Genomic DNA, 21143 nt, shown 5'->3' with positions numbered 1-21143 from the left:
GGCCACAATGCTCACTGGTCCAGCAGTGGTCCTACGCACTCAATAAATATTACATAATATTTATAATAAAAGCAGCAGGAGGCATCGAGAATCTCAAAAGTGTACCCCTGCCACGGTCACCAATGCGGCAACTCCTCCGACGCATTCGGTGACATCAGAGGAGTGAGTATAAACCTCGCTAAACTCCACTCCGGCCGCCTCATAAACTCTCCGATCGACACGTGGTGAGATTCAACTTCAGCCACGCATCGCGCCATTTTCGAGGAAAGTTCCTCTTTGCTGCTATCTGTGATTGCATCCGATCCGGTGCTCCCCTCCTCTTTCCCTATATTTAAAAACAAGTCTCCTCGTATCTCTCTCGCTCCCTCTCTCACTCGCTCCGGGATCGACGATGGCTTCGTCGACTAGCCGAGTTATCGACCATCTTCTGATGACGGAATCGCGAGCCGATCGGCGGCTGTTTTGGCCCCCGCGTCGGACGATCTCCTACCGCCTGATCCAGCGTAATGGGATCGCTCGGGGGTACCGATCTTTACACCTGGAGGCCAAGATTCGAGCTCTAGAGACGGAAAAGCTCCCGCGGAGGGGGGGATTGGGGGCGGTGCGGTGCTGCGCTGTGAAAGAGAGGATCGGGGATGCGGAGGAGCGGAGGGGGAGGGCGGTCCAGGTGGTTCTTGCGGCGGCGGCGACGGCGGTGCTCGGAGCCGGTAATCGCGTGCTGTATAAGCTCGCCCTCGTGCCTCTCAAGGAATACCCCTTCTTCCTCGCCCAGCTTGCCACGTTCGGGTGCGTGTACCAAAACCGACCCTCGATCATAGATCGTTCGTTTATTGATCCGCTTTTTGATGGTCTGATGCTCTTTTTGACGAATATGATAAATTGTTTCTTATCAGTACCTGCCTTTTAGCCGTATTTCAAGTAAGACCATCCTTTTTTACGTTCTTATTCTTATAATTTGTGTGGCGGTAGATATTTTGCGGATATATGTGATGAAAAGGAGTTGATATGTAAATATACAAAAAGGTGGCTGGAGGCCTTTTTCTTGCAATAAGATCTAAATGTAGGTGCTGATACGCAAAAGATTCCAATTATTTTAGTACTGTTTGCAATTTTGTAATATATTTGTAGCTCCATGTGGTGTTTGTGACCACCTCTTCTTTAGGATATTGGCTTCTCCAGAGTGTAAACATGATACATATGTCGTGTATAACATGCGGCTGTAAGAAGCTGTTGCCACAGCTTTAGTTGATGTGTTTTTTTTTTTTAAATTTCTGTTTGTCTTATGAATTGATTATATAGACTTCTTAAAATATGGATTATAGGTTTATTCTGGATCTAAAATGGAATTCATTCAGTGGAATGATGTCTTGAAACATCTTAGATATCATACTACTCTTGATCTCTTGTATATATGGGTTTACTCATTCTTTTATTTGCATATTGCCATACTGGTATAGTATGCCCTGTAACACATATTTTGTTTGTAGATATGTGGTCGTATACTTCTCAATCCTGTATATTCGCTATCATGCTGGCATTGTAACTCGAGAGATGCTTTCTCTACCAAAGACTCCGTTTCTTGCTGTAGGACTCTTGGAAGCTCTGGGTGCAGTATCAGGGATGGCAGCTGGAGGTAAAAGTTTAGAGTTTTTATTGTTTCATTTCAGCTAATTCATATACATGTGCTTACAATCCGTCACAGTCCTGAGATTATCTATCACTTATCTGAAGTAATATTGGTGGTGGACATAATACTACATTCTTTCAATTAACAATTAGATGGTGTAGATTTCTTCTTCTTAGTATTATACTTCTCAAATTCCAAGATGTAGTTCAGAACTAATCTTCGTGATATAATTTGATTAAGTATTATAACTTAGACTGGCAAAACATATTGAAGGCCGAAGTGCTGACTAAAAGAAGTGCGAGTAACTAAACTTTTGTGCTATATTTTAATCATTTTGATTGATAATAGTCTTGCACCAGTAATTCTTAAAGTCAGTTATCTACAGTGTCCAGTAAGATCATTAGATACATCAACTGTTGTAATATTCCAGAGAATCTAGTTCTTTAATCATCATTACCCTAATTAATGATTATATCCCTAGCACCTGAAGTAAGATGGGTAAAATGACTTAAATCAGAGCAATAGTGGTTCAGCATAGCACCTAGTACAAGCTTTGAGATTATTTGTGATGGCCATACCAAATATTGTAGTGAGGAGGGGCAGAGCTTCCTTGAAAACCACTATTGTGGCCTTGTAACTTTTTTAGAACAATGTGTAATATTATGTAAAGGGAAAGGCTTTGCCTTACACTTCATTCCAATTTATAGCAACATTTAGCAACTATTTTGTGATTGTGCAAGTTTACGTTACTTTTGTTGCATATTTTGAAATCATGTCCCAAGGATTTCTCACTGTGCGGCAGCTTTATTGCTTATTTAATTAGGCTCACCTTTTTAGTAGTTCTTTAGTTAATTGAACCTATTTCTATTGTTGAATGTTTATACTTATACTATTATGTTTTTTGCTCTTTGTTTGAATAGCTGTACTATCAGGGGCTTCAATTCCAATACTATCTCAGGTGATGATATTTATAAACATTATGTATAAATCATGTTGTCCGCACATAGAATCCAGATTACCTGATACAGTCTTTAATGATTTCTTTGCAGACCTTTCTTGTTTGGCAGCTTCTCTTGTCAGTTATTTTTCTAAAGAGACGATATAGTTTCAACCAAATATTTGGATGCTTTCTTGTGACTATTGGTGTGATGATAACGGTAGCAAGGTAGTATTTTATTAACAGCACACATATAGTAGGACTATAATGACAATTTGATTCATGAAAGAGAAAAATCTTGACATGATGTGATTTCACTATTTTGAAAACTAAAATTGGCTGTTATCAGTTTTCCTTTTTTCGTTTTTTGGCCAATTGATAAGCTTGAATACAGTCTATGAACATCCCATGAAAGGGTGACATCAAATCCTTTGATTGTGAGAAAAAACATATTTTCTTTTCAACAATTGTGTATCATCGCTGATTGTATCAATGAGAACTTAATGAAAGTGCACATTTTAGGAGCACATCATGACTTCTGTTTATTGCTAAAAGCAATTTATGAAAGCTGGCCTCTTAGCCATTCAAAAACTAAGGATTTCAGTTAACCAAGTTTTTTCATCATCCAACTTGCAACTTGCTACTGTGGCCATCATAAAGTACAGAATCACAGAAGTAACTACTTGTGAAGGACTAAATGGGTATCTTAGTGATGCCATTGCACTGAACTGCCTAGAATCACTCTCAATCAGTACATATTTTCCAGGATAAGTTTGTATCTAAGAGCTAGTTCATATTCTAGATCTTCTATGATTCCTCAAGCTGTAAGGCTATTGTGTAGTGCCTTTTCAGCTTACTTAATTGCCGCATTGGCTTCAAGCAAAGTGCTTCTATTGTCTTGTTGATTTCCTATTTATATTTATCATCATCTTGATATATTGTTCAAGAGTTTGATATATTCCAGAAATAGCTCTTATGCAACTGCAAGCCTGCAAGTAAGCAAGAAATGACTGAATAAGTTTTGTCTATGTCACATTACAGTGGGTCAGCTGCTAGCAGTTCATTGAAAAGTGCTGGAATATTTTGGCCACTTCTGATGATAACATCATTTTTGTTCCAAGCTGCTGATACAGTGTTGAAGGTATTGTTGCGCACATAAGAGAAAGAGAACTGGTTATTCCTTTCTGTAAAGATAAGGTTCTTCTGATGCAGTAAAATATTGTTACTTTGTAGGAGATAATATTCTTGGATGCTGCTAAGAAATTGAAGGTATACTTGTCGATGTCATTGATTTGATAGATTAAACTCATAAATCCACAGGTTACCTTTTCTTCATGGTTTGATAGGCTGTTATAAATGATACTGATTAAGTAATACCTGTGTATCAGGGAGGATCAGTTGACCTTTTCGTTGTCAACTCGTTTGGTTCTGCTTATCAGGTGCACAGTAATTCCAATTGATCATTTTAGAGTTTGTGTTTGTTCGCACCATATTGAAATCATTTTCTATGCAGGCACTCTTTATTTGTCTTTTGTTACCTTTCTTGTCAAAGTTATGGGGAGTTCCTTTCTACCTTCTCCCAACATACATTAGAGATGGTGCAGCTTGTTTTCTAAATATAGGATCAATGTCAGCTGGTATGCCTTGGCACATTTTTTTTTTCCTTTTGTTTACTTCACTTTCAGGCTTTCAGCACTCATTTTACTGTGGTTATTATCTTCTAGTCAAGATGTGTAGCATACATGAGCAATGATTCTTATGAGATTGCTATTCAATGTAAAGCTGTTTGTATTACTTTGTAATATAGCTGAATGCAATTGTTATGTACATCAATTGTTGATATGTAGTGGCTAGAACTTAGTTGCAATTGTTATGTACATCAATCTCGGATATGCTAGAGTTTGATTTGCAAGTTATATGTCAACCACCTTCTGAAACGTAAATGAACTTATAGAATGTTAGTAAGGTTACCTATTATAGCATCAAAATAAATGACTTCGTTATTGATAACATATCATTGGAGAGTGTCATCATGATATCTTGTGATTAGCAGCAAAAATATTAAGTGATTAATTCAGTATAAACCAGGTTGGGCATGAGGTATGTGAGCCTCTGAGTCAAGTGAACAGAAATAGGTTTTTGGATGTCTATGCCCTTGATCCACTGGACATTAACAATGTTAATAAGGGTCTATGTTAGCTGAATATTAGAAATAAGATCCTTGGTCGAATGGAGAACTCCTACTTATGCGCAACATAAGTGGAAACAAAGTGAGCAATTTTAATTATGTCATTAAAGTGGGCTATCTGCAGAAGGAAAAGAATAATCCTTTGGTTTCCATAATAATAAGATTGGGCTCTTAAAATTGAATGCATTCATATTTTATACTAGATGTACACAATTTACATAAGAAAAACGCATAGGGGCCTATATTTACTATTTTGAAAATTAAAGGAGATTTTTTGTGCAAATACCCCTATTAAAGCTTTGGTATAATTAGCACCTTTCACTTGTGTCAATATTCTCATATAACGAAATCATTGATAATTCTACTGTCTATTAGAAGAACCTTGTCTCCATGTTTTATGATATTTCAGATAATGTGGAATAACTCATAACTGTTCTGCTAAATTTTCACCTCTACTTGAAATTCACATCTCAAGAAAATTATCAATGAGTTCAACACATGATATTTTGGAGGACATTATATGGAAGTTAAGATAATGAATTTTAATCTTCTGTAAATTTATTCTGGTCATGTCTTTGACAAAATGAATATTGGTGGAAAAGGAATATTATGACATGCTGGATTATAACAGGATGTGAAGGAGCACCTCTCTTACCACTGCTCTTTGTAGCAGTTAACATGGCATTCAACATATCATTGCTACACCTTCTCAAAATCTCTTCTGCAGTAGTATCTTGCCTTGCTTCTACCTTCTCAGGTTTATTATCTCTTTTTTTTTTTAACTTTCCTGTCCACATATAACTATTTACATTATGTTATCTATCTGCTTTTTTTCTCTTTTCTGAAGTGATACTATCAAAACAATTATGCTTCAAGTTTCTTTGCACTTGCCAACTTCATCAATATATATGTGCTGTGTAATAGCAGTAATAAAGCTATGGCCTGAAATTTTGCAGGATAAATGTTTTAATCACTTCTTATAATTACTCATCTCTTCTATTGGAGAGTAGTCAGGCCTGCTCCATCCCATGGTTATGATACTTGAAATACAGAAATTACCATTTATAACGTTGATGATAAGGTTTTGTTATTAATAACCAGTTGAGCAGCCAAGTACAGCGGCCCACTGATCCCCCTGCTTCTGTTGTTATATTGTTTAAGACCATATCTGATTTGAACCTTCACAGGCGCACATCTTCAGAAATAGAAATATCTTGGCTGTACAAAAGGTAAAACCATATTTCATTGAATGTTGCATTTGGACACTGAGAAGTTTAAAGAAAATAACTATACACAAATAATCAAATACGATAAAACTTTCTGGAAAAGGATTTTAGTCACTGGCTCTGATTTAGCTGCACGTTTTTGCTTGTTGCATCTAGATGAGGCAAATGGCAGGAGTACACCAATCACCATGTCAGTCTCAGTACTAGTATGGACACATGCCATCGAAAGGAATTCCTTGGTTAAAAGCCCATAGACCGAGTTTGGTGCAATACTATAATAGATTACATAACCTGATGCTATAGCTTGATCTTGGATCACAATTGGCACCAATTTAAATTGTTAAGACAGCATTCAAGTTAATCCGGATTTATGAGTTAAACAAGAAATTTGTTTTGAATTGTTCTTATGTAGAGTTTAGGTGAGCAGGACTATGGATAGTACAACAGTATCTCTATGCTATTGCTCTTGTCTTCCTGGTGAAGGATGTTTGATGAGTTCGAAAAAGTTGGTTTTTACAAATCTTTCCATTGCTTTGTCTACATCTCTGGCAGGAGGCCACCAATATGCAACAACTAGTTACATTCAGAGGATCTTTCTCTATTGTTTTCCCATTTCCTTTATTAAGATCTCTTTGCTTCTTGCTACCAGCACCTTGTTTTCAACTTCAAGGATGTCTTTGGACTTTCTGATCCATATTTTGTTGATTACACTGCTGAAAAGGGGATGTCTTATTTCTAAGGTAGAAATGCCAGTTCTCGACCCATCTCTGAGAAAACCACTCAGCTAAATCAATTTTTTTTTCCAAATATGTGGTTTTTTAGATGATCTTTTTCCCCTTTTTTAATAGGGGAAAAATGTAAATCTTTCACATTCTTTTGGTGAGGGTATTGGACTATTATTATCCATAACCTATTTCATGGTCCATCCATCAGTAGGGAAATTCCAACTTGCAACTAGATATTTTTTGTGCTGACCAATACCGAAGCAATTTCATGGTCCTAACATAGGGGTAGTTCCAACTTGCAGTTAGTTATCTTTTGTGCTGACCAATAGGATTATTTTCTTCTACAAAACGTTTTGTGTCATTATGATGATGGTATGTAATCTGAATCTAGTCCATCCGAGAGCAAGGCAGCAAAATGGACAGGCCTGGATCAACATGAGAAAAAGTGGATCTGGGCTAAGAACACAAAAGAATCTAGTACGGATCAGTCAGCAGCCAGAATGGTCCTGATTAATTGTTCTGAAGGAAGAGGACCATGTTATGATGGAGAAAGTATTGCAGTGCTGCTGCCAATAGATTACAGAGAGAAATGCTTGCTTAATCAATGATATAAAAGTAATTCTTGTACTATCCCTGAAATCACATTATGACATTGACACAAGAAAAAAGGGTATTGATCTCTCGTCACCTAGTTGGGGTAATTCGATAAAGGGTTCCTTAAAATATAAAAAGAGATGGTCTTTTTTCTAACTTATAAGTTAGCATGTTTCTCTAATTAAATTGTGCAATAAAGCCAAAAGACTGCACACAATTGAAGTGGTTGCAGAATGCACCTTTACTTTAGCCTTGAGATTTACCACTCTTGAGATTATGCATGTTTGATAGCTTAAACACACATGGGAATCCAAGTGTTCTAGACTTATAGTTCTGCTGTTGCATGGGAAATTTAGAATTACCTTAGCAAAACTGAGCTCGCAGATCATCAAGCTAGATGATAGAAGCCGTACAGTTTCTTTGGTGCAAAGTTTGATTTCTCAAGACATATTATATGATTGATTGAACCATGCAAATGAGAAGACTTAGTGAGAATTTTATTTATATGCGTGATATTTGATATAGTTTTCATGATGTAGTTATCTTCCAAAAAATAGAAGTATATTGCTTATTAGTTGGTTGGTGCCACCGTATGGTTGTTCACATGTCCCATTCCGGTTCTAAGTAAGTTGCTTTTGGCTTAGGATTCTAAGAATTGATCTCTTAAGACAGCTGCCATTACTGTCCTTCTTTCCTTTTCAGAGATACAGGAGTTTGAATGGATGTGGTATTTCCAATATGTGGGCTCCTTCGTGGTCGACAACGATGGAGTTGTCTTACCTGGCATTTCACTTGGTTTCACGAACTGCCTTTTTGGTGTTTCTTAAAGTTTCCACCATAAGTCATTAATATGAATCATTAGCCATATCTTATTTTTTCTTGCCTTTTTATTTATGGAGTTGAACATGCATGATAAATGAAAGTAACAACATAAATATGAATTTATAATGAGCAGCCTTAGCAGAAGTACCTCTTCATCTTTTTTCCTTTTCTCTCTCTCTCTCTCTCTCTCCCCTTGTACAGTTTTTTATCATCCCATGGGCAACCGGTTACATCGTGTTAGTTTGAAAAAATAAAAAAAATTAACAGTTAACTGGTGATGGTTTTGTTGCAGTTCCCTTGTCCATCTACGCCTTCACGCTGCCGTTGCCATACATAGGAGTGGCTTCATCGCTCCCCTCAGGATTTGTTGCAGGGGCGACAGTACTCGTGGCTGGCTTATTCCTTTACTGCTTGTTTCCGCCACCGAGCTCATGCAATGGACGACAATCACCACAGCTGCCACATGGATAGCGAAATGCAACTTTCACCCCCTCCAATTTTTTACCTTCTTCCTTCTCGTTCTTTCTTCTCATGTTTACTTGTATTATTGTGCTCATCTGTATAGCCTTTGGGCAGAACAGAAGTTCTCCTTAAGGCCACCTGCCCGCATGCTTGTACACTTATTCCATGAGTGGAAGAAAATAAAGACAGAATAGCGTAACATTTGATGCAGAAGATTTATATACTGCTGTTAAGTGATACAGTCCTCACTTCCTTCAATGATGCAAATAGTAGCTTACAATGCATCTATCAACTCTCTCCTCTCTCTTCTGAAGGATCTACATCATTTGCCGGAAATGGAAGATGCAGCAATCAGAAATCTGCATATATAGATATATCAACGATGGGTTATGATTCACTAAGGAATGTTGGGAGGCACGGAAGCATCATGAGATGGGACAATAGCAAGAAAGGCGAGTAATAGAATCATCCCCACGGGGATCAAGAGGAGCAACAGTGGCGGAGGTGGCAGAGGAGGGAGCACCAAAGGTAGCAACAGAAGAGCAGCAGTCAACACCAGCATCACCGCCACTGCACTTGCATCGAAGTAAGAAACCATGAGCTCTTCCTCTCCTCTTTCCTTCCTTCTATTGTTAGATCTCCTTAAAAGAGGTCCTGAGGAAAGAGTTCGCAATCATACTAAAATTTGTATGATCTTTTCTCTACTTTCATGTGCATATATATATATATATATAGTGTGTGTGTGTGTGTGTGTGTGTGTGTGTGTGTGTGTATATAAAAGGTGCTTTCTCGACAGCTGTCATGTGCGTCTCGCGTGCTAAAGCTAAAGCTCAGCACCGTTTCGGAGAGCTTAAGGAAATGATGCGAGGCCATCCAAGGAGCTTTTGAGAAAAAGGACAAATGAGAGGATTTAGTACAGGGGGGATTATGGACCAGCGGGCCAAAGTAATATGACGGGGATACGGGAAAAGAGCAATGCAATGAACTGGATATGTCAGTGTGTGAGTGTTGTATGTACAGAAGAGGATGAAGAGAGGACCAGGGTCCAGGGGCGATCCAAACTTAAATGGTTGTGGAGACAAGCCTCCATTCCGTGGCACGTGAATATGTTGGGTACTACTTCTACTACTACTACTACTAGCCTCTCAAACTATTATTCTTTATTAAACATCGAGATTCTTTCAAACATAATTAAAACATTGAGATCAGGTCAATTTGGCTCACGAACTTCAATCTTCTTTGGTATTAGATAACGAAACCAAATGTATATCCTCCCCAAATCTTTTGAGTTTTTTTACTAAACTAACTCTGATTTAAATTTTATTTTTATTAAAATAGACTACTTCTTATATTTAATATAAAAATAATTTATTTTGTTATAGCTGCCAGTAAAATACTAAATTTATTAACATTTCATCTAAGAAGAGAAAATGCTAATAATTTAACGACTTCATTTTATATATAAAATATTAATTCGATCAATGCTCTATACTTTCGCAAAAAAAAGAGAGAGACTTAGTTAAATATATCAATATTCCATCTAAAATTTATAAATAAATTATTGATAAGTATAACATTTTACATATATAAATTGCTGATAAAATGTAACATTTTATTTAATAAACTTACAAATATAAATACTGAATTTGTTGTTATTTTTATCTAAAAGTAAAGCACCGATTTTATCAGCATTTTATTAAAAGTTATAATAAAATAGATCTGTTACGCTTGGTGAGCGGTCAATTTCAATTAAAAAATTTTAAGAAAAAACTAGCTTGGTATATAAAAATAATAATATCCCAAAACTTGTACGTAATGGCTCAAGCTTATTAACTTAACTGTATGTAACACTTTTCGGGTCTTCCCAACAGTATTCTTCCATTATTGGCATATACACGGTCTTCCAACTCATCTGACCTCTGTACATGTGTTTTACTCTATATTTTAGAAGGCACACGGAAGAAGAATCCTACGAATTAATTGCTAAGACCGTAGATTATTTATTAGCTAGACAATAAAATCAATCCTTCCAAATAACAGTATAACAATGGGCCAAATATACATACATTGTATGATTGTATCCTATACCATTTGCGAAGTTGACCCTCGTATCTTTTGTATGGTGGAGGAGGAGGAGGATAGAATTCAACCACCGTACTAAATAGTTAAGGCAATTAATTATTAGATTTTTTTTTTTTGTGACGCACAAAAGAATGTACGAAAGTGACGATCTTAAATGTGTACTACAATACAAGCTACTTGGTTCAATTCCTCTCACCTTCGAATCTTTTATGCCAACCAGGACGATCTCAAGATGCCAAATGCATGCCCCCATTGCTCCCAATGGCACATCCTTTATACTTTATATTTTATATTTTATATTTTATATTTTATATTTTATATTTTTAAGAAAGAGAGGAAAAAAGAAAAAAGAAAAAAGCAAAGCAAACAGTGGTGGCAATAAGTAGGGACCACGTGGTGTCCAGTGTCAAGACTGCATGCAACCATGCTTTTCTGGAGAATGCCTCTTTTTCTTTCAGTTTGTTACGGATGCAATGAATCCAACGACACACCGTCGGCATCGGACTTTTGTGAAGCTGTATCACTGTGGGATATTAAACAATTTGAATAGTATTCAAAGTGGCCCTAGTCCTCCTCCTTGGTACAAAGAACTGACTTTTTGACCAAATTAGCCCTTAGAATTTTTTCTTACGGGTCTAACGCATTTCAAAATTTTCATTCAAAATTAGATGTAAGGAATATTATAAATTACACTTTATATTTTATCTATTTTATTTTAAGAATTTTATAATCTGATTATTATTATTTTAATAATTTTTATTTAACATATTGAGTTAACATAAATGGTACCGGAACATTCTATTATAACACGCTAATAACTTTATGAAATATTCGCATGACCCCTTGTCTTATTTATCCTCTCATTCTTTCACATTTTTTTCGTAGAATTGGTAAAGGAGGAAGAGGAGGAGAAGGAGGATGGAAGGTGGTGGCTAGGGCTATCAAAAAAATTCATGAGCTCGTGAGACTCGACTTGTTAAGAGCTTAGCTCAAGCCAGCATCGGCTCGCTCAATAATCTAAGATCCAACAGTTAATATGATACTATGATGTTCTATGATGTTAAAAGAAATCTTAGCCTCCGACACTTCATCTCCCCAACCTTTCACCATTGAACCCTCTCCAAACTCTATCACTGTCTCCTTCTTTGGCCTCATTTGTCCTCTCAATCCACCTCCACAACCCTGCCTTGTCGATGGTGACGGGGCAATGGTGACAACAGATTTGACGACGAAGAGAAAGACACAAGAGAAGATGATCCAATGGTGACTGTCGCACTGCCTTCTTCTATGACATTTCCTAGGACAACGTGTGATGATTCATTTAGGAATGCAGTGATGTCGAGAAGTGGAGCATTGTCAAAATGTCAATACGGTGAGATCTCATTCTCTCTCTCGCTTGTCGGGGTATTTGTTTGAACAGTGAGTGGTGGACGTCTGTTGCTGTTCTCATCCCCGACAACCGCTTTGTCAGCAAGACCGCAAGATCTCCCCTTTGTTGTTGAGCCAAGCTAGAGACGAAACGAGCTAAGCTGGACCTTTTCATCTCTCAAGCCAAGTTGAGACGTGCCTAGCTCGCTTTTGCTCAAGCTCAGCTCGTTTACACCTTTAGTAGTGGCAGCGACAACCACGAGAGGAAGTGGCTAAGAGAAATATGATCGAAGATGTGGAGGGGTAGAGATGTGATGGTATTTTAGTAATTTGATTAATATATGCTAGTCAAAATAACGTCATAGTGTTAAAAAAATTATATGAGAAAATGACGAGCCAAGTTATAAAATACTTAAACACATGGTGCAAATAACAAAATAGGTTAAATGTAGAGCTTGATTTTCCCTTAAGTGTATTTTCAAATTATTGCTTCGTCGGCGATTTTTAAAGGTGCTTATGAAAATTTTAAAATTGCTTTAAATAATCTGCGAAGTTTGAAAATAGTGATTTATATGAAAAGTTTTTTCCGAGACTTATAATTTTTGAGTGATTTTAAAATATTCATATAAGTTACTAAATGATATCAAAATACAACTAATTTTGTGTATTAATTTTAAAATGTATTAAACTCTTAAAAATATTTGAAGTAGATTTAAATTAGTCAAAAACTCCAAAGAGCTCGGAAAAAAATAATCATTCCTCTAAAAATAGGTTGTAAACAACAATAATCATCCTCTATTTATAGGTTGTAAACAACATTCGTAGGACCCCCGGAGCACTGTGCAAGTCATCAAGTCTTTTCTTCAAATCCCAACGGATTAATTTTGAAAATTTAAAACCTGTCACCTTCTCCAAGGGGATCAAAGGTTTCAAGCTTTCAATAGAATGGCTAATGAAATGATTATAAAGACGAGCTTCTCGTTGGTTAAGAGAGCCAATGATCTTCACATTATGTACACGAATTTCTCCTCCTAAAACAGGAGATAAGTGAAGCTTGTCGGTCCTAAGCACGGCATTAGCATTAAAACAGTCCAAATGCTTTAATTATTAAGCTCTTATTAAGCCCAAGTGACTATTTTTATATGAAAGTAAACTATGAGTTTGCACTTTGGATTATAGCATATTTTCACAACAACCGTAATATATTTCCGTGGGACCTTCACTCTTAAACTATCTAATATCTTATGCACAGTGGTGACGTCTTACTTTTTTATTCTTTCCTCTCTCTCTCTCTCTCTCTAAATAAAAGTAAAATAATATATTTTACACAGTCAAAGGTGTCCGTTTAGAAGAAAAAAACACCATAGTTCTGAGAGTTTTAAGTGTAATTGACTGAGACCGAGTTGTTTAGAATAATACAACATCTAATTTATTTAAGGCTCAATTTGGATTGAGGTTTCCCGGCCCAAACCCAACCCAACTAAATCATGAAACTGATAGCTATTTTCTCAACGACAACAACAGCAGCAGCAGCAGCAGCAATTCTGTCCACTCTTTAACCTAATTTGTTACCATCAACACCATCCTATCACATCACAGAAGAGTGGCAGAAAGAAATAGGAACCGGTAGGGTAGTGGCGGTGAGCATACACAGTGGTCTTCTTGGGAGTGATCACTTTCGGCGACTATAAATGATAGAATTGACTCCTACGAGCATCAATCACATCACCACTTCGCTCCTTTTTCTTTTTCACCTTTTTTTTTTCCTCTGTTCTTTTCTCTCCTCTCCTTTCCTTTCCTTTCCTTTTCTTTTGGTGGATTAGCCAGCCCACAGAAAGAAATGTGGTGCACTCTCTCTCTCTCTCTCTCTCTCCGAGTTTCAGTTTCCTCCATTTCTCATGCCTTTGCAGAAAGTGGACGAATCCTAAGTCCCAGTAGAGAGAGAGAGAGAGAGAGTGCACCACATTGTGCGGTGTAGTCACCTCATCGCGTCCTTGGAAGTCAGAATAGCCTCATTTCTACGCCAAACTGCCCCCAAAAAAAATCTATCGACAGTATGAAATCCAAATAATTATCAGTAATGCTACTTAAATAATTTCAATCCCTTTCAATTTATAGTGATATCATCTGACATAGAGATAGATCCTCATATAAAAAATAAATACAAATAAAAGGTAGGATTTGCATTGCCTTCGTCTCCTCCTCTACCATACAATAGAGATCATGGAAGGCCCAACCCAAGACAATGACCATTCTACCCCTACCACCGCCACCACCGCCGCCGCCGGAACCCATCCAAGGTGGAGCAAGCGAGACGAGTGGAGTGACGGCGCCGTCACCATCCTATTGGACGCCTACGAATCCAAATGGGTTCTCCGGAACCGGGCCAAGCTCAAGGGTCAGGACTGGGAGGACGTGGCCCGAACCGTGTCGAACCGGGCCGGTTCGACTAAGGGCAATAAAACACCGGTCCAGTGCAAGAACAAGGTGGAGTCCATGAAGAAGAGGTACCGCTCCGAGTCGGCGGCGGCCCGATCCAGGTGGCCGCTCTTTGAACGCCTCGATGGGATGGTGCGGTGTTCGGCGCCGCCCACAGGATTGGTCGAGATCGATCACACCCCGGTGGCGGTGTCGAATTCCCCCAAGTTTAATGGAGCCGCCGTGGCGGAGAAGGTTAGATTTTTTTAAATATATATATATATATATATATATATAAATTAGTTAAATATGTAAAACCTTTGAACTGTCCCTCGCGTTGGTTGTCTTAATTTTTTTTATTAAAAAATATCTCACAATTAATTTTGAATTAGATAAATTTTACTCCTATACTTATGCTGAAAATAAGTAGTGTACTTCAAACTCAAACCACTCCGCATAAGCATAATTACAACTTCACTGGAATGAAATCGATAATTTTGCTGTCAAAATTAATGATAAAATTTTGATTTAATTTTTTAATCTATATTTATCTTATTCATGAATATAATATAACTAGTAACTTAGATTTAATAAATTTACTATATATTTAATACAATCTAGAAAACAAAAGAAAAAAAAATATATATATATAGATATTTTGTAAAGAGAAAAATATGCTTATATACAAAGAGAAGGATATTTTTATCTGTAAAAAAAAGTAAAAATAAAAATAAAGGAAATTTAACCCTCCATTTAATTTTAAAATATTTTTGAGCCCGCACTGTTAATTTAAATAAAAAAATTAATATTTTATTTTTGTCAACTTTAAGCATCATTTTAAACACTCTAAAACCTACTTCATTTTTATTAAGGGCAAAATAATTATTTAACATTTTTTATTAGTATCATCAAGAAAACAAGAGATATTAAGTAGCTAAAAAAAAAAAATCTAAAGCGTTATAAGAAATAAAAATGGACAATAGCTCAAAGATTTTAAGAGTCATTATTCGGTTTGGTATCAGATAATTTGCAAAGTAATTCTACTATCAAAATCAAGCTTTACTTCAATGTAAGTTAATAATTGTATAAAATGAGTGTACTGCGAAGCCCAGGCTGGCCTTTATTTTAGTAAGCAACGCATCTTTTGATCTATATAAAATAATTTATGGCAGGATGAGAGTGAAGAGACGAGAGGCAAGCTACATCCAAATAAGACCCAAATAGAGGAGAGAAGTAGCATGCAGTCAGATGACGATTCATCTAAGGGAGAGAAAAAAGTAGAGAGAAAGAAGAGAAGGAAGAAGGGAACTTGGGAGAGCTCAGAGGTGATAGAGAGCATACAGTGGTTTGCAGAGGTGATGCTGAAGGTGGAGCAAGGGAGAATTGAAGCAATGAGGGAGGTGGAGATTATGAAGGCAAAAGCTGAGGCGATGAGAGGAGAGATGGATTTGAAGCGAACTGAGATCATTGCCAATACCCAATTGCAAATTGCCAAGCTCTTGTCAAGGACTTATGGATAACTGATGAGGTTTGATCCACTTTCAATACTCCAGTTTAAAATTTTGATTTGATCTGTATGGCGTATGCAAGATAAAGGAAATTTAAACCAGTCAACCCGCACCCGGGTGAAGAGACTTGGAACATATATATATATAGATGCCAAAGTTAAATTGGAGTTTTAACTAGTTGAATTATAGTCTTTGGTCAACTTTCTACACCATTTGATGAAGTCAAAATTTGAAGGAGTCCGACAATTCAGTACAAATACATTGTACTTGCCTCTGAAATCAACGACACAGTCAAAAGATAGGTACAAGAATGCAGAGTTTTTGTCAATTTTAAGTATGCCCAATTTTGTTTATTTAATTCACTTTAAAATTTAAATACGAAATTAAATAAGTAACAAAACTGTTGATTCTAACATTGACTTGTAAATATAAGCTTAATTGGATTAGCTTTTCTTTTTTATTTTAAATTTTTATATAAGTAGCTTTTCAGTTTAACATCTTCTAAATATAAATTGTTGAATTAAAAAGGGACAATTTAAATTTCTACATGAGTTACTAATCTAATCAGCAACTTGTATTTAACAAGCAATGTTCGAGACAATGATTTATTAACATGGTAAAACACGCCTAATTCTTATTTAAAATTTAAAGTATATTAGACGCATTTTTTTTGCAAATACTTTAATACACCTGTTAAAATTTATAATCTTAATTTAAGGAGCATGTTAGTCAAGAAGATTTACTTACATGTACCTAAATTTCAAATTACATGTTTCTTTTTTCTTCGGTTAAGATTTCTCTCTCTTAAATATGATTATAATAGATATGATTATGCTTTAATTATATGAGATATCATTTAATACTAAACAATTTAATTTGATTCTCTAGAGATTGACTTCAATTTAAATATGATTCTCTATCTCAATCTGTTATTAAATTTTAATTTAAATTAAACTTAAACTAATGAGAGATATATATAAATAATAAAAAATAATCAAAGAGAATTTAATTAAACTTTCATCAAGTTAATTATAAAAAAGATATTAATACCCTTATTTTGATATATATATTACTCTCAGTTAAGAATATGTGTATTTTACTTGATAAATTATTTATATTATTTAAATAATAATAACTACTTATTGAATCGATAATATCTTTTAAATTTATTGTATTCCTATTAAAATCATGATGATCTTAAACATTTGATCTTCATCAAATAAACAATTACCTCTACGCTAAAAAAAAAAAAAGCCCTTTTCTTTCCCGGAGGGATTGAGATAGTTGGGTTAAAAAAGCTCTGAATGTACCCCTTTTTTAATGAGATAGATATGTATCCTTATTTAACATTGCGTAATCGTTCTATTGCAGTAAAGTAAAAGGCTATTATGAAATTTAAATGTAAGACATCACTCCAAGAAATTCTCGTACCTGAAGCCAATAGAATCGCAGGTTATCTGTTAGCAAATTTATGAGACAATTAAAGTGTTTAGTTGAGGAAATAGAATAGCGGGCATAAGAAAAGTCAAGCCAACTCAAGAGGATTGCAAATCAGAGAATCAAACATTGAACCAGGCAAACGAGAATGATGTCTCTGAAAAACCTCCATTTCCAGGACCCAGTCGCCTAATGGAACTCTTCAATTTTCGACATGAATAATTTTGATGAAATATATCAATTCTAAAATTATGTACATCAGTAAAGAGAGAAAATGGATTCAAAATTGAATGAGAATTATTCTAGTAAAGTATGTAGATCACTTATTGAATCCTAGTGCTTGCAGCCAAGATGTATAATATTATGGAGAGATGTACCAATGTAAGCCAGTTCTCAATAAAGATGAATTATTGTTCTCAGAACTTGGCAATCCAATACCAATAGCTTTACATTTTGTGCTACTTCTATTCTATGCCTCCTCTATGTATCTACAATGCACAAACAATTCATAGAGTATAGAATTCAGATCAAACAAACACATTTGACTACGTGAAATGAAACAGAATCCTACTTGCCTAGTGAAGCTGTGATGATCATCCTTCCGAGCCAGCAAAAGATGACAACGAAGCCGACACCAGCGACGACGATGGTGACGGGGATGATGAGTATGCATCATAATCATCGCCATTGAGATCATCAATTCGATGATGTCTTCTTCCCATTCGAGCGCCGTCCAGCGCCCTGAGAAGCGCCTCGGCCTTCGCCTTCCCCCTCGCGCTCGCCGCCTGATCCTCGGCGAGATGTTTTACCACCTTCTCGGCCCCTTCCACCTCCCTCACGTCCCCCGCGGCCTTGTTGCCGCCGGCCATCACTAGATTGAGCAGAGCCGCCGCGGCGTTCTCCCTCGCCCTCTTGCTCGCCGCCATCGCCGGATCCATCAGATCCACCAGGATTCTCACCCCGGCGACCTTCCGAAACGCCTCCACGCTCTCGCCGCAACCGGCGACCTGCGCGATCACGGCGGTCGCGTCCTCCACCACGCCGCTCCTCCCGTCCTTGACGACGAGTGAGAAGATGGCTTGGACGCAACCCGATTCGACTAGGGTCGGGCGGTTGAGAGGGTAGAGAGCGATCCCGAAGAGGGCTTTGAGGGAGTCCTTGATGGAGCGGGTAGGGTTAGGGCTCCGGAGGAGGGGGACGAGGGAGGAGATGAGATCGCGCTTGGCTCCGATGATGGGGCGGTAGGAGTCGACGGAGAGGAGGCTGTAGAGCACCGCTGCGGCATGCTGGGCGGCGATCGAGGGCGGTGGGAGGCGAAGGGCGGCGGCCAGCGCGTCGAGGAGGATCGGGGTCGCCATGAGAGCTTCGCGGGAGGAGATCGAGAGATTAAGTAAGGCCGCGGCGGCGTCCTCGGCGGCACAGCCGCCGGAGAGGAGTTGGTCCGCGAGGAGTGGCACGGCGCCGGCATCAGCGAGGAGGGGACGGATTTCGGCGTCGTGCTTGGAGAGGAGGCGGATCTCGGAGATGGCGGCGGCGACAGCGGACTCGTCGGCGGCGGAGGTAAGCTTACGCACAAGCGATCGCGCCGTCCGTTCCTTCACCTCCATCTCCGTTTTCTAATTCCCAAGTCCAAACACTAATAGTAATAATCTAATCGGAAATCTCCGTTCTATCAGGATAGGGTGAATGGAGGAATTAGTTGAGAAATTCCGGAAACGTCACAATTCGTGGAGTTCTTTTACGATAGATGGCGTGGCAGTGGCGCGGTCGAACTCGATGTCCCAGGTCGAGCTACCAACTTTGATTCAACATTTATCGGATCAACCCCTCTTTTGTGGGTTATTTACGCAAAGTCGTGTTATTGGATATACATATATATATATATATATATATATATATATAGAAGATGGGAACGGGAAAGGGATATGAAGATTCCAGCTGACTTCGGGTGACTTCTAATGCACGTGGCATTGTGAACAAGAAGTTTGTTGCAACTTTTGACAAAATCCGCTGGGCTGATGTATACCTAAGCCCTTTTTGCCCGTGATTTATCGTTAGAAGGAAGGGCCTTTGTGCATAATTGTCTAATTGTTTTCTTCTGGAAGGGAAGGCCCATCATGAAGCCAGTGTCTGACCGGTCTCTTATGTGTTCGAGCTCCAGCTCGATTCGAATCATATAAATTTTGGATTCGAATATTGATATCAGATATCTATTTATTCACATATTTTTTAAATAATTTATAATTTATTTATTTAAATAGTAAATATTAATATTATGTTATTATATATTATTTGTAAAGATTAATTGTATGTATTTAATGTGCAAAATTATAATTTGTTTTTAAAATTCGATCTTTTATTCAAAAATTATCCATATTCATTTAGTTATATATAATTCTAACTTTTAAAATTAGTATTGAAACTAAAAATATAAATTCAAATGTGGATCCAATATTATCCAGTCCGTACTCCCAAGCTTCTTCGATAAAACTATAGAAGCATTCACCGGGATAAAATCGCCGGGTAGAAAGATAGAAAGTCACAGAAATTTTCTCTCTTTGCTCCCCATGAAAGTAGCACGTCACATGTCCTCCCTCGCATAAGTGGCTCCTTCGTTGTCACGTGAACTCTATTATAGCTTTCATTAACAAAGTGACAGACGAGCAATGGCATGTTGCCATAATAGTATCGAAACCAATATTTCAGCGACAACGACTGTAGAGGCCTACTACACTCTCCTCGTCTCTTCCCTCCATCTCTCAACCCACTCATGAAATATTGAAATTAATGAGAGAGAGAAAGAGTGTGCATGTGTTAATCTCATTAACTACTTCAATCATCTTATACTTAAATTCTTTTATGTTGTCCATCCAAAGCTTGTTTTAATCGAGTACAAATATTATAACCGACATCGTTCAACGAAGCCGGTAAATTTTTTTCTCTCTCACTACTAATAAAAATTGCTAATTAACCAAATGATTTCTATTATTTTATATGCAAATGGCGGTTTAGAATGACAGATCTCCCAACGGAACATAGGATGGTGGAATCCAGCTCTCTCCAGCTCTTTTGATTGACCTGCAAAGCAACCGAGGTGTTGATGAGCACCTCGAGCTTAATTGGCCCATCGAGTTTGGTTCAATTATGGCTCGAGTCACCAACTACATTTAGATTATCGAGCACGTTGTTCAAGTTGGCTCAACTGACGACAATTGGTAGGACCCAATATACTCTTCTTATTTGATAACTAGTCGTAGGAGTGTCTACTATTGGGCCGTTCTATTAAGGGGCGATATGGCCCATGATGACTCGTATAAGGGAACCTTAATTAACTGACCTTAATGAGAGTCGGTGTAGTCTTGTAGTTAGATCATCCTCATTGATGAGATACAAAACTGTACAAAGATAATAACCATGTATTTTAATGATTAGGTTAGGTAAGAGACTACCACTCACTATTTTTATAATATAATTAAGATGTAGAATGTTATTTATTATTTTGTTTAAATGTTAAACCAATCTATTTAGAGAAGTTATCGTGTTTTGTTCCCCATAATTTGTCCAACTTAAAGTAAAGGTGGCACATCAGCTTTCCAGTTACAAACACCAGTTGGTCGATCTGTCTCCGAGAATTTTAAATTTTTTTTATTTTTATTGTTCGAAAAAAGACAAAGATCCAGGAAGGAAAATAAAAAGTAGCCGTTCCCCCGCACCTTCTCCACCACTGCACACACGCTCACGCACACTGT

General features: G+C 37.3%; 3 protein-coding genes across 4 annotated transcripts; 2 read left to right on the top strand and 1 right to left on the bottom strand.

The window, feature by feature from the left end:
* The first annotated feature begins 75 nt into the window (after positions 1–75).
* Positions 76–8794, top strand: LOC140764866 (protein CLT1, chloroplastic-like). Its single transcript, XM_073103685.1, has 10 exons — positions 76–786; positions 1488–1633; positions 2548–2585; positions 2677–2792; positions 3606–3705; positions 3798–3833; positions 3953–4003; positions 4078–4201; positions 5384–5509; positions 8412–8794. Exons 1-10 carry the CDS (start codon positions 392–394, stop codon positions 8588–8590), a joined length of 1311 nt encoding a protein of 436 aa, XP_072959786.1. The 5' UTR covers positions 76–391; the 3' UTR covers positions 8591–8794.
* Positions 8795–13845: 5051 nt separating this feature from the next.
* On the top strand, positions 13846–18093 carry LOC140765786 (uncharacterized). 2 transcript variants are annotated; one of them, XM_073105019.1, is made up of 3 exons: positions 13846–14704; positions 15622–15977; positions 17958–18093. In XM_073105019.1, the coding sequence occupies exons 1-2, from the start codon at positions 14255–14257 to the stop codon at positions 15967–15969; spliced, it is 798 nt and encodes a 265-aa protein (XP_072961120.1). In that variant the 5' UTR covers positions 13846–14254; the 3' UTR covers positions 15970–15977; positions 17958–18093. The 2 variants fall into 2 exon arrangements, with proteins under 2 accessions (XP_072961120.1, XP_072961119.1); XM_073105018.1 differs by lacking the exon at positions 17958–18093 and having other exon boundaries at positions 13849–14704; positions 15622–16379.
* On the bottom strand, positions 17720–19269 carry LOC140765785 (U-box domain-containing protein 16). The gene has a single exon (XM_073105017.1). It carries the CDS (start codon positions 18999–19001, stop codon positions 17988–17990), a length of 1014 nt encoding a protein of 337 aa, XP_072961118.1. The 5' UTR covers positions 19002–19269; the 3' UTR covers positions 17720–17987.
* Positions 19270–21143: the final 1874 nt, after the last annotated feature.

Source organism: Typha angustifolia, chromosome 8 (genome assembly GCF_048772165.1).
Source record: "Typha angustifolia cultivar Huaian chromosome 8, ASM4877216v1, whole genome shotgun sequence".
In the NCBI taxonomy this organism is placed as follows: Eukaryota; Viridiplantae; Streptophyta; class Magnoliopsida; order Poales; family Typhaceae; genus Typha; species Typha angustifolia.
The sequence above is the reverse complement of the archived record's forward strand: the minus strand, read 5'-3'. Positions and strand labels throughout refer to the sequence as shown.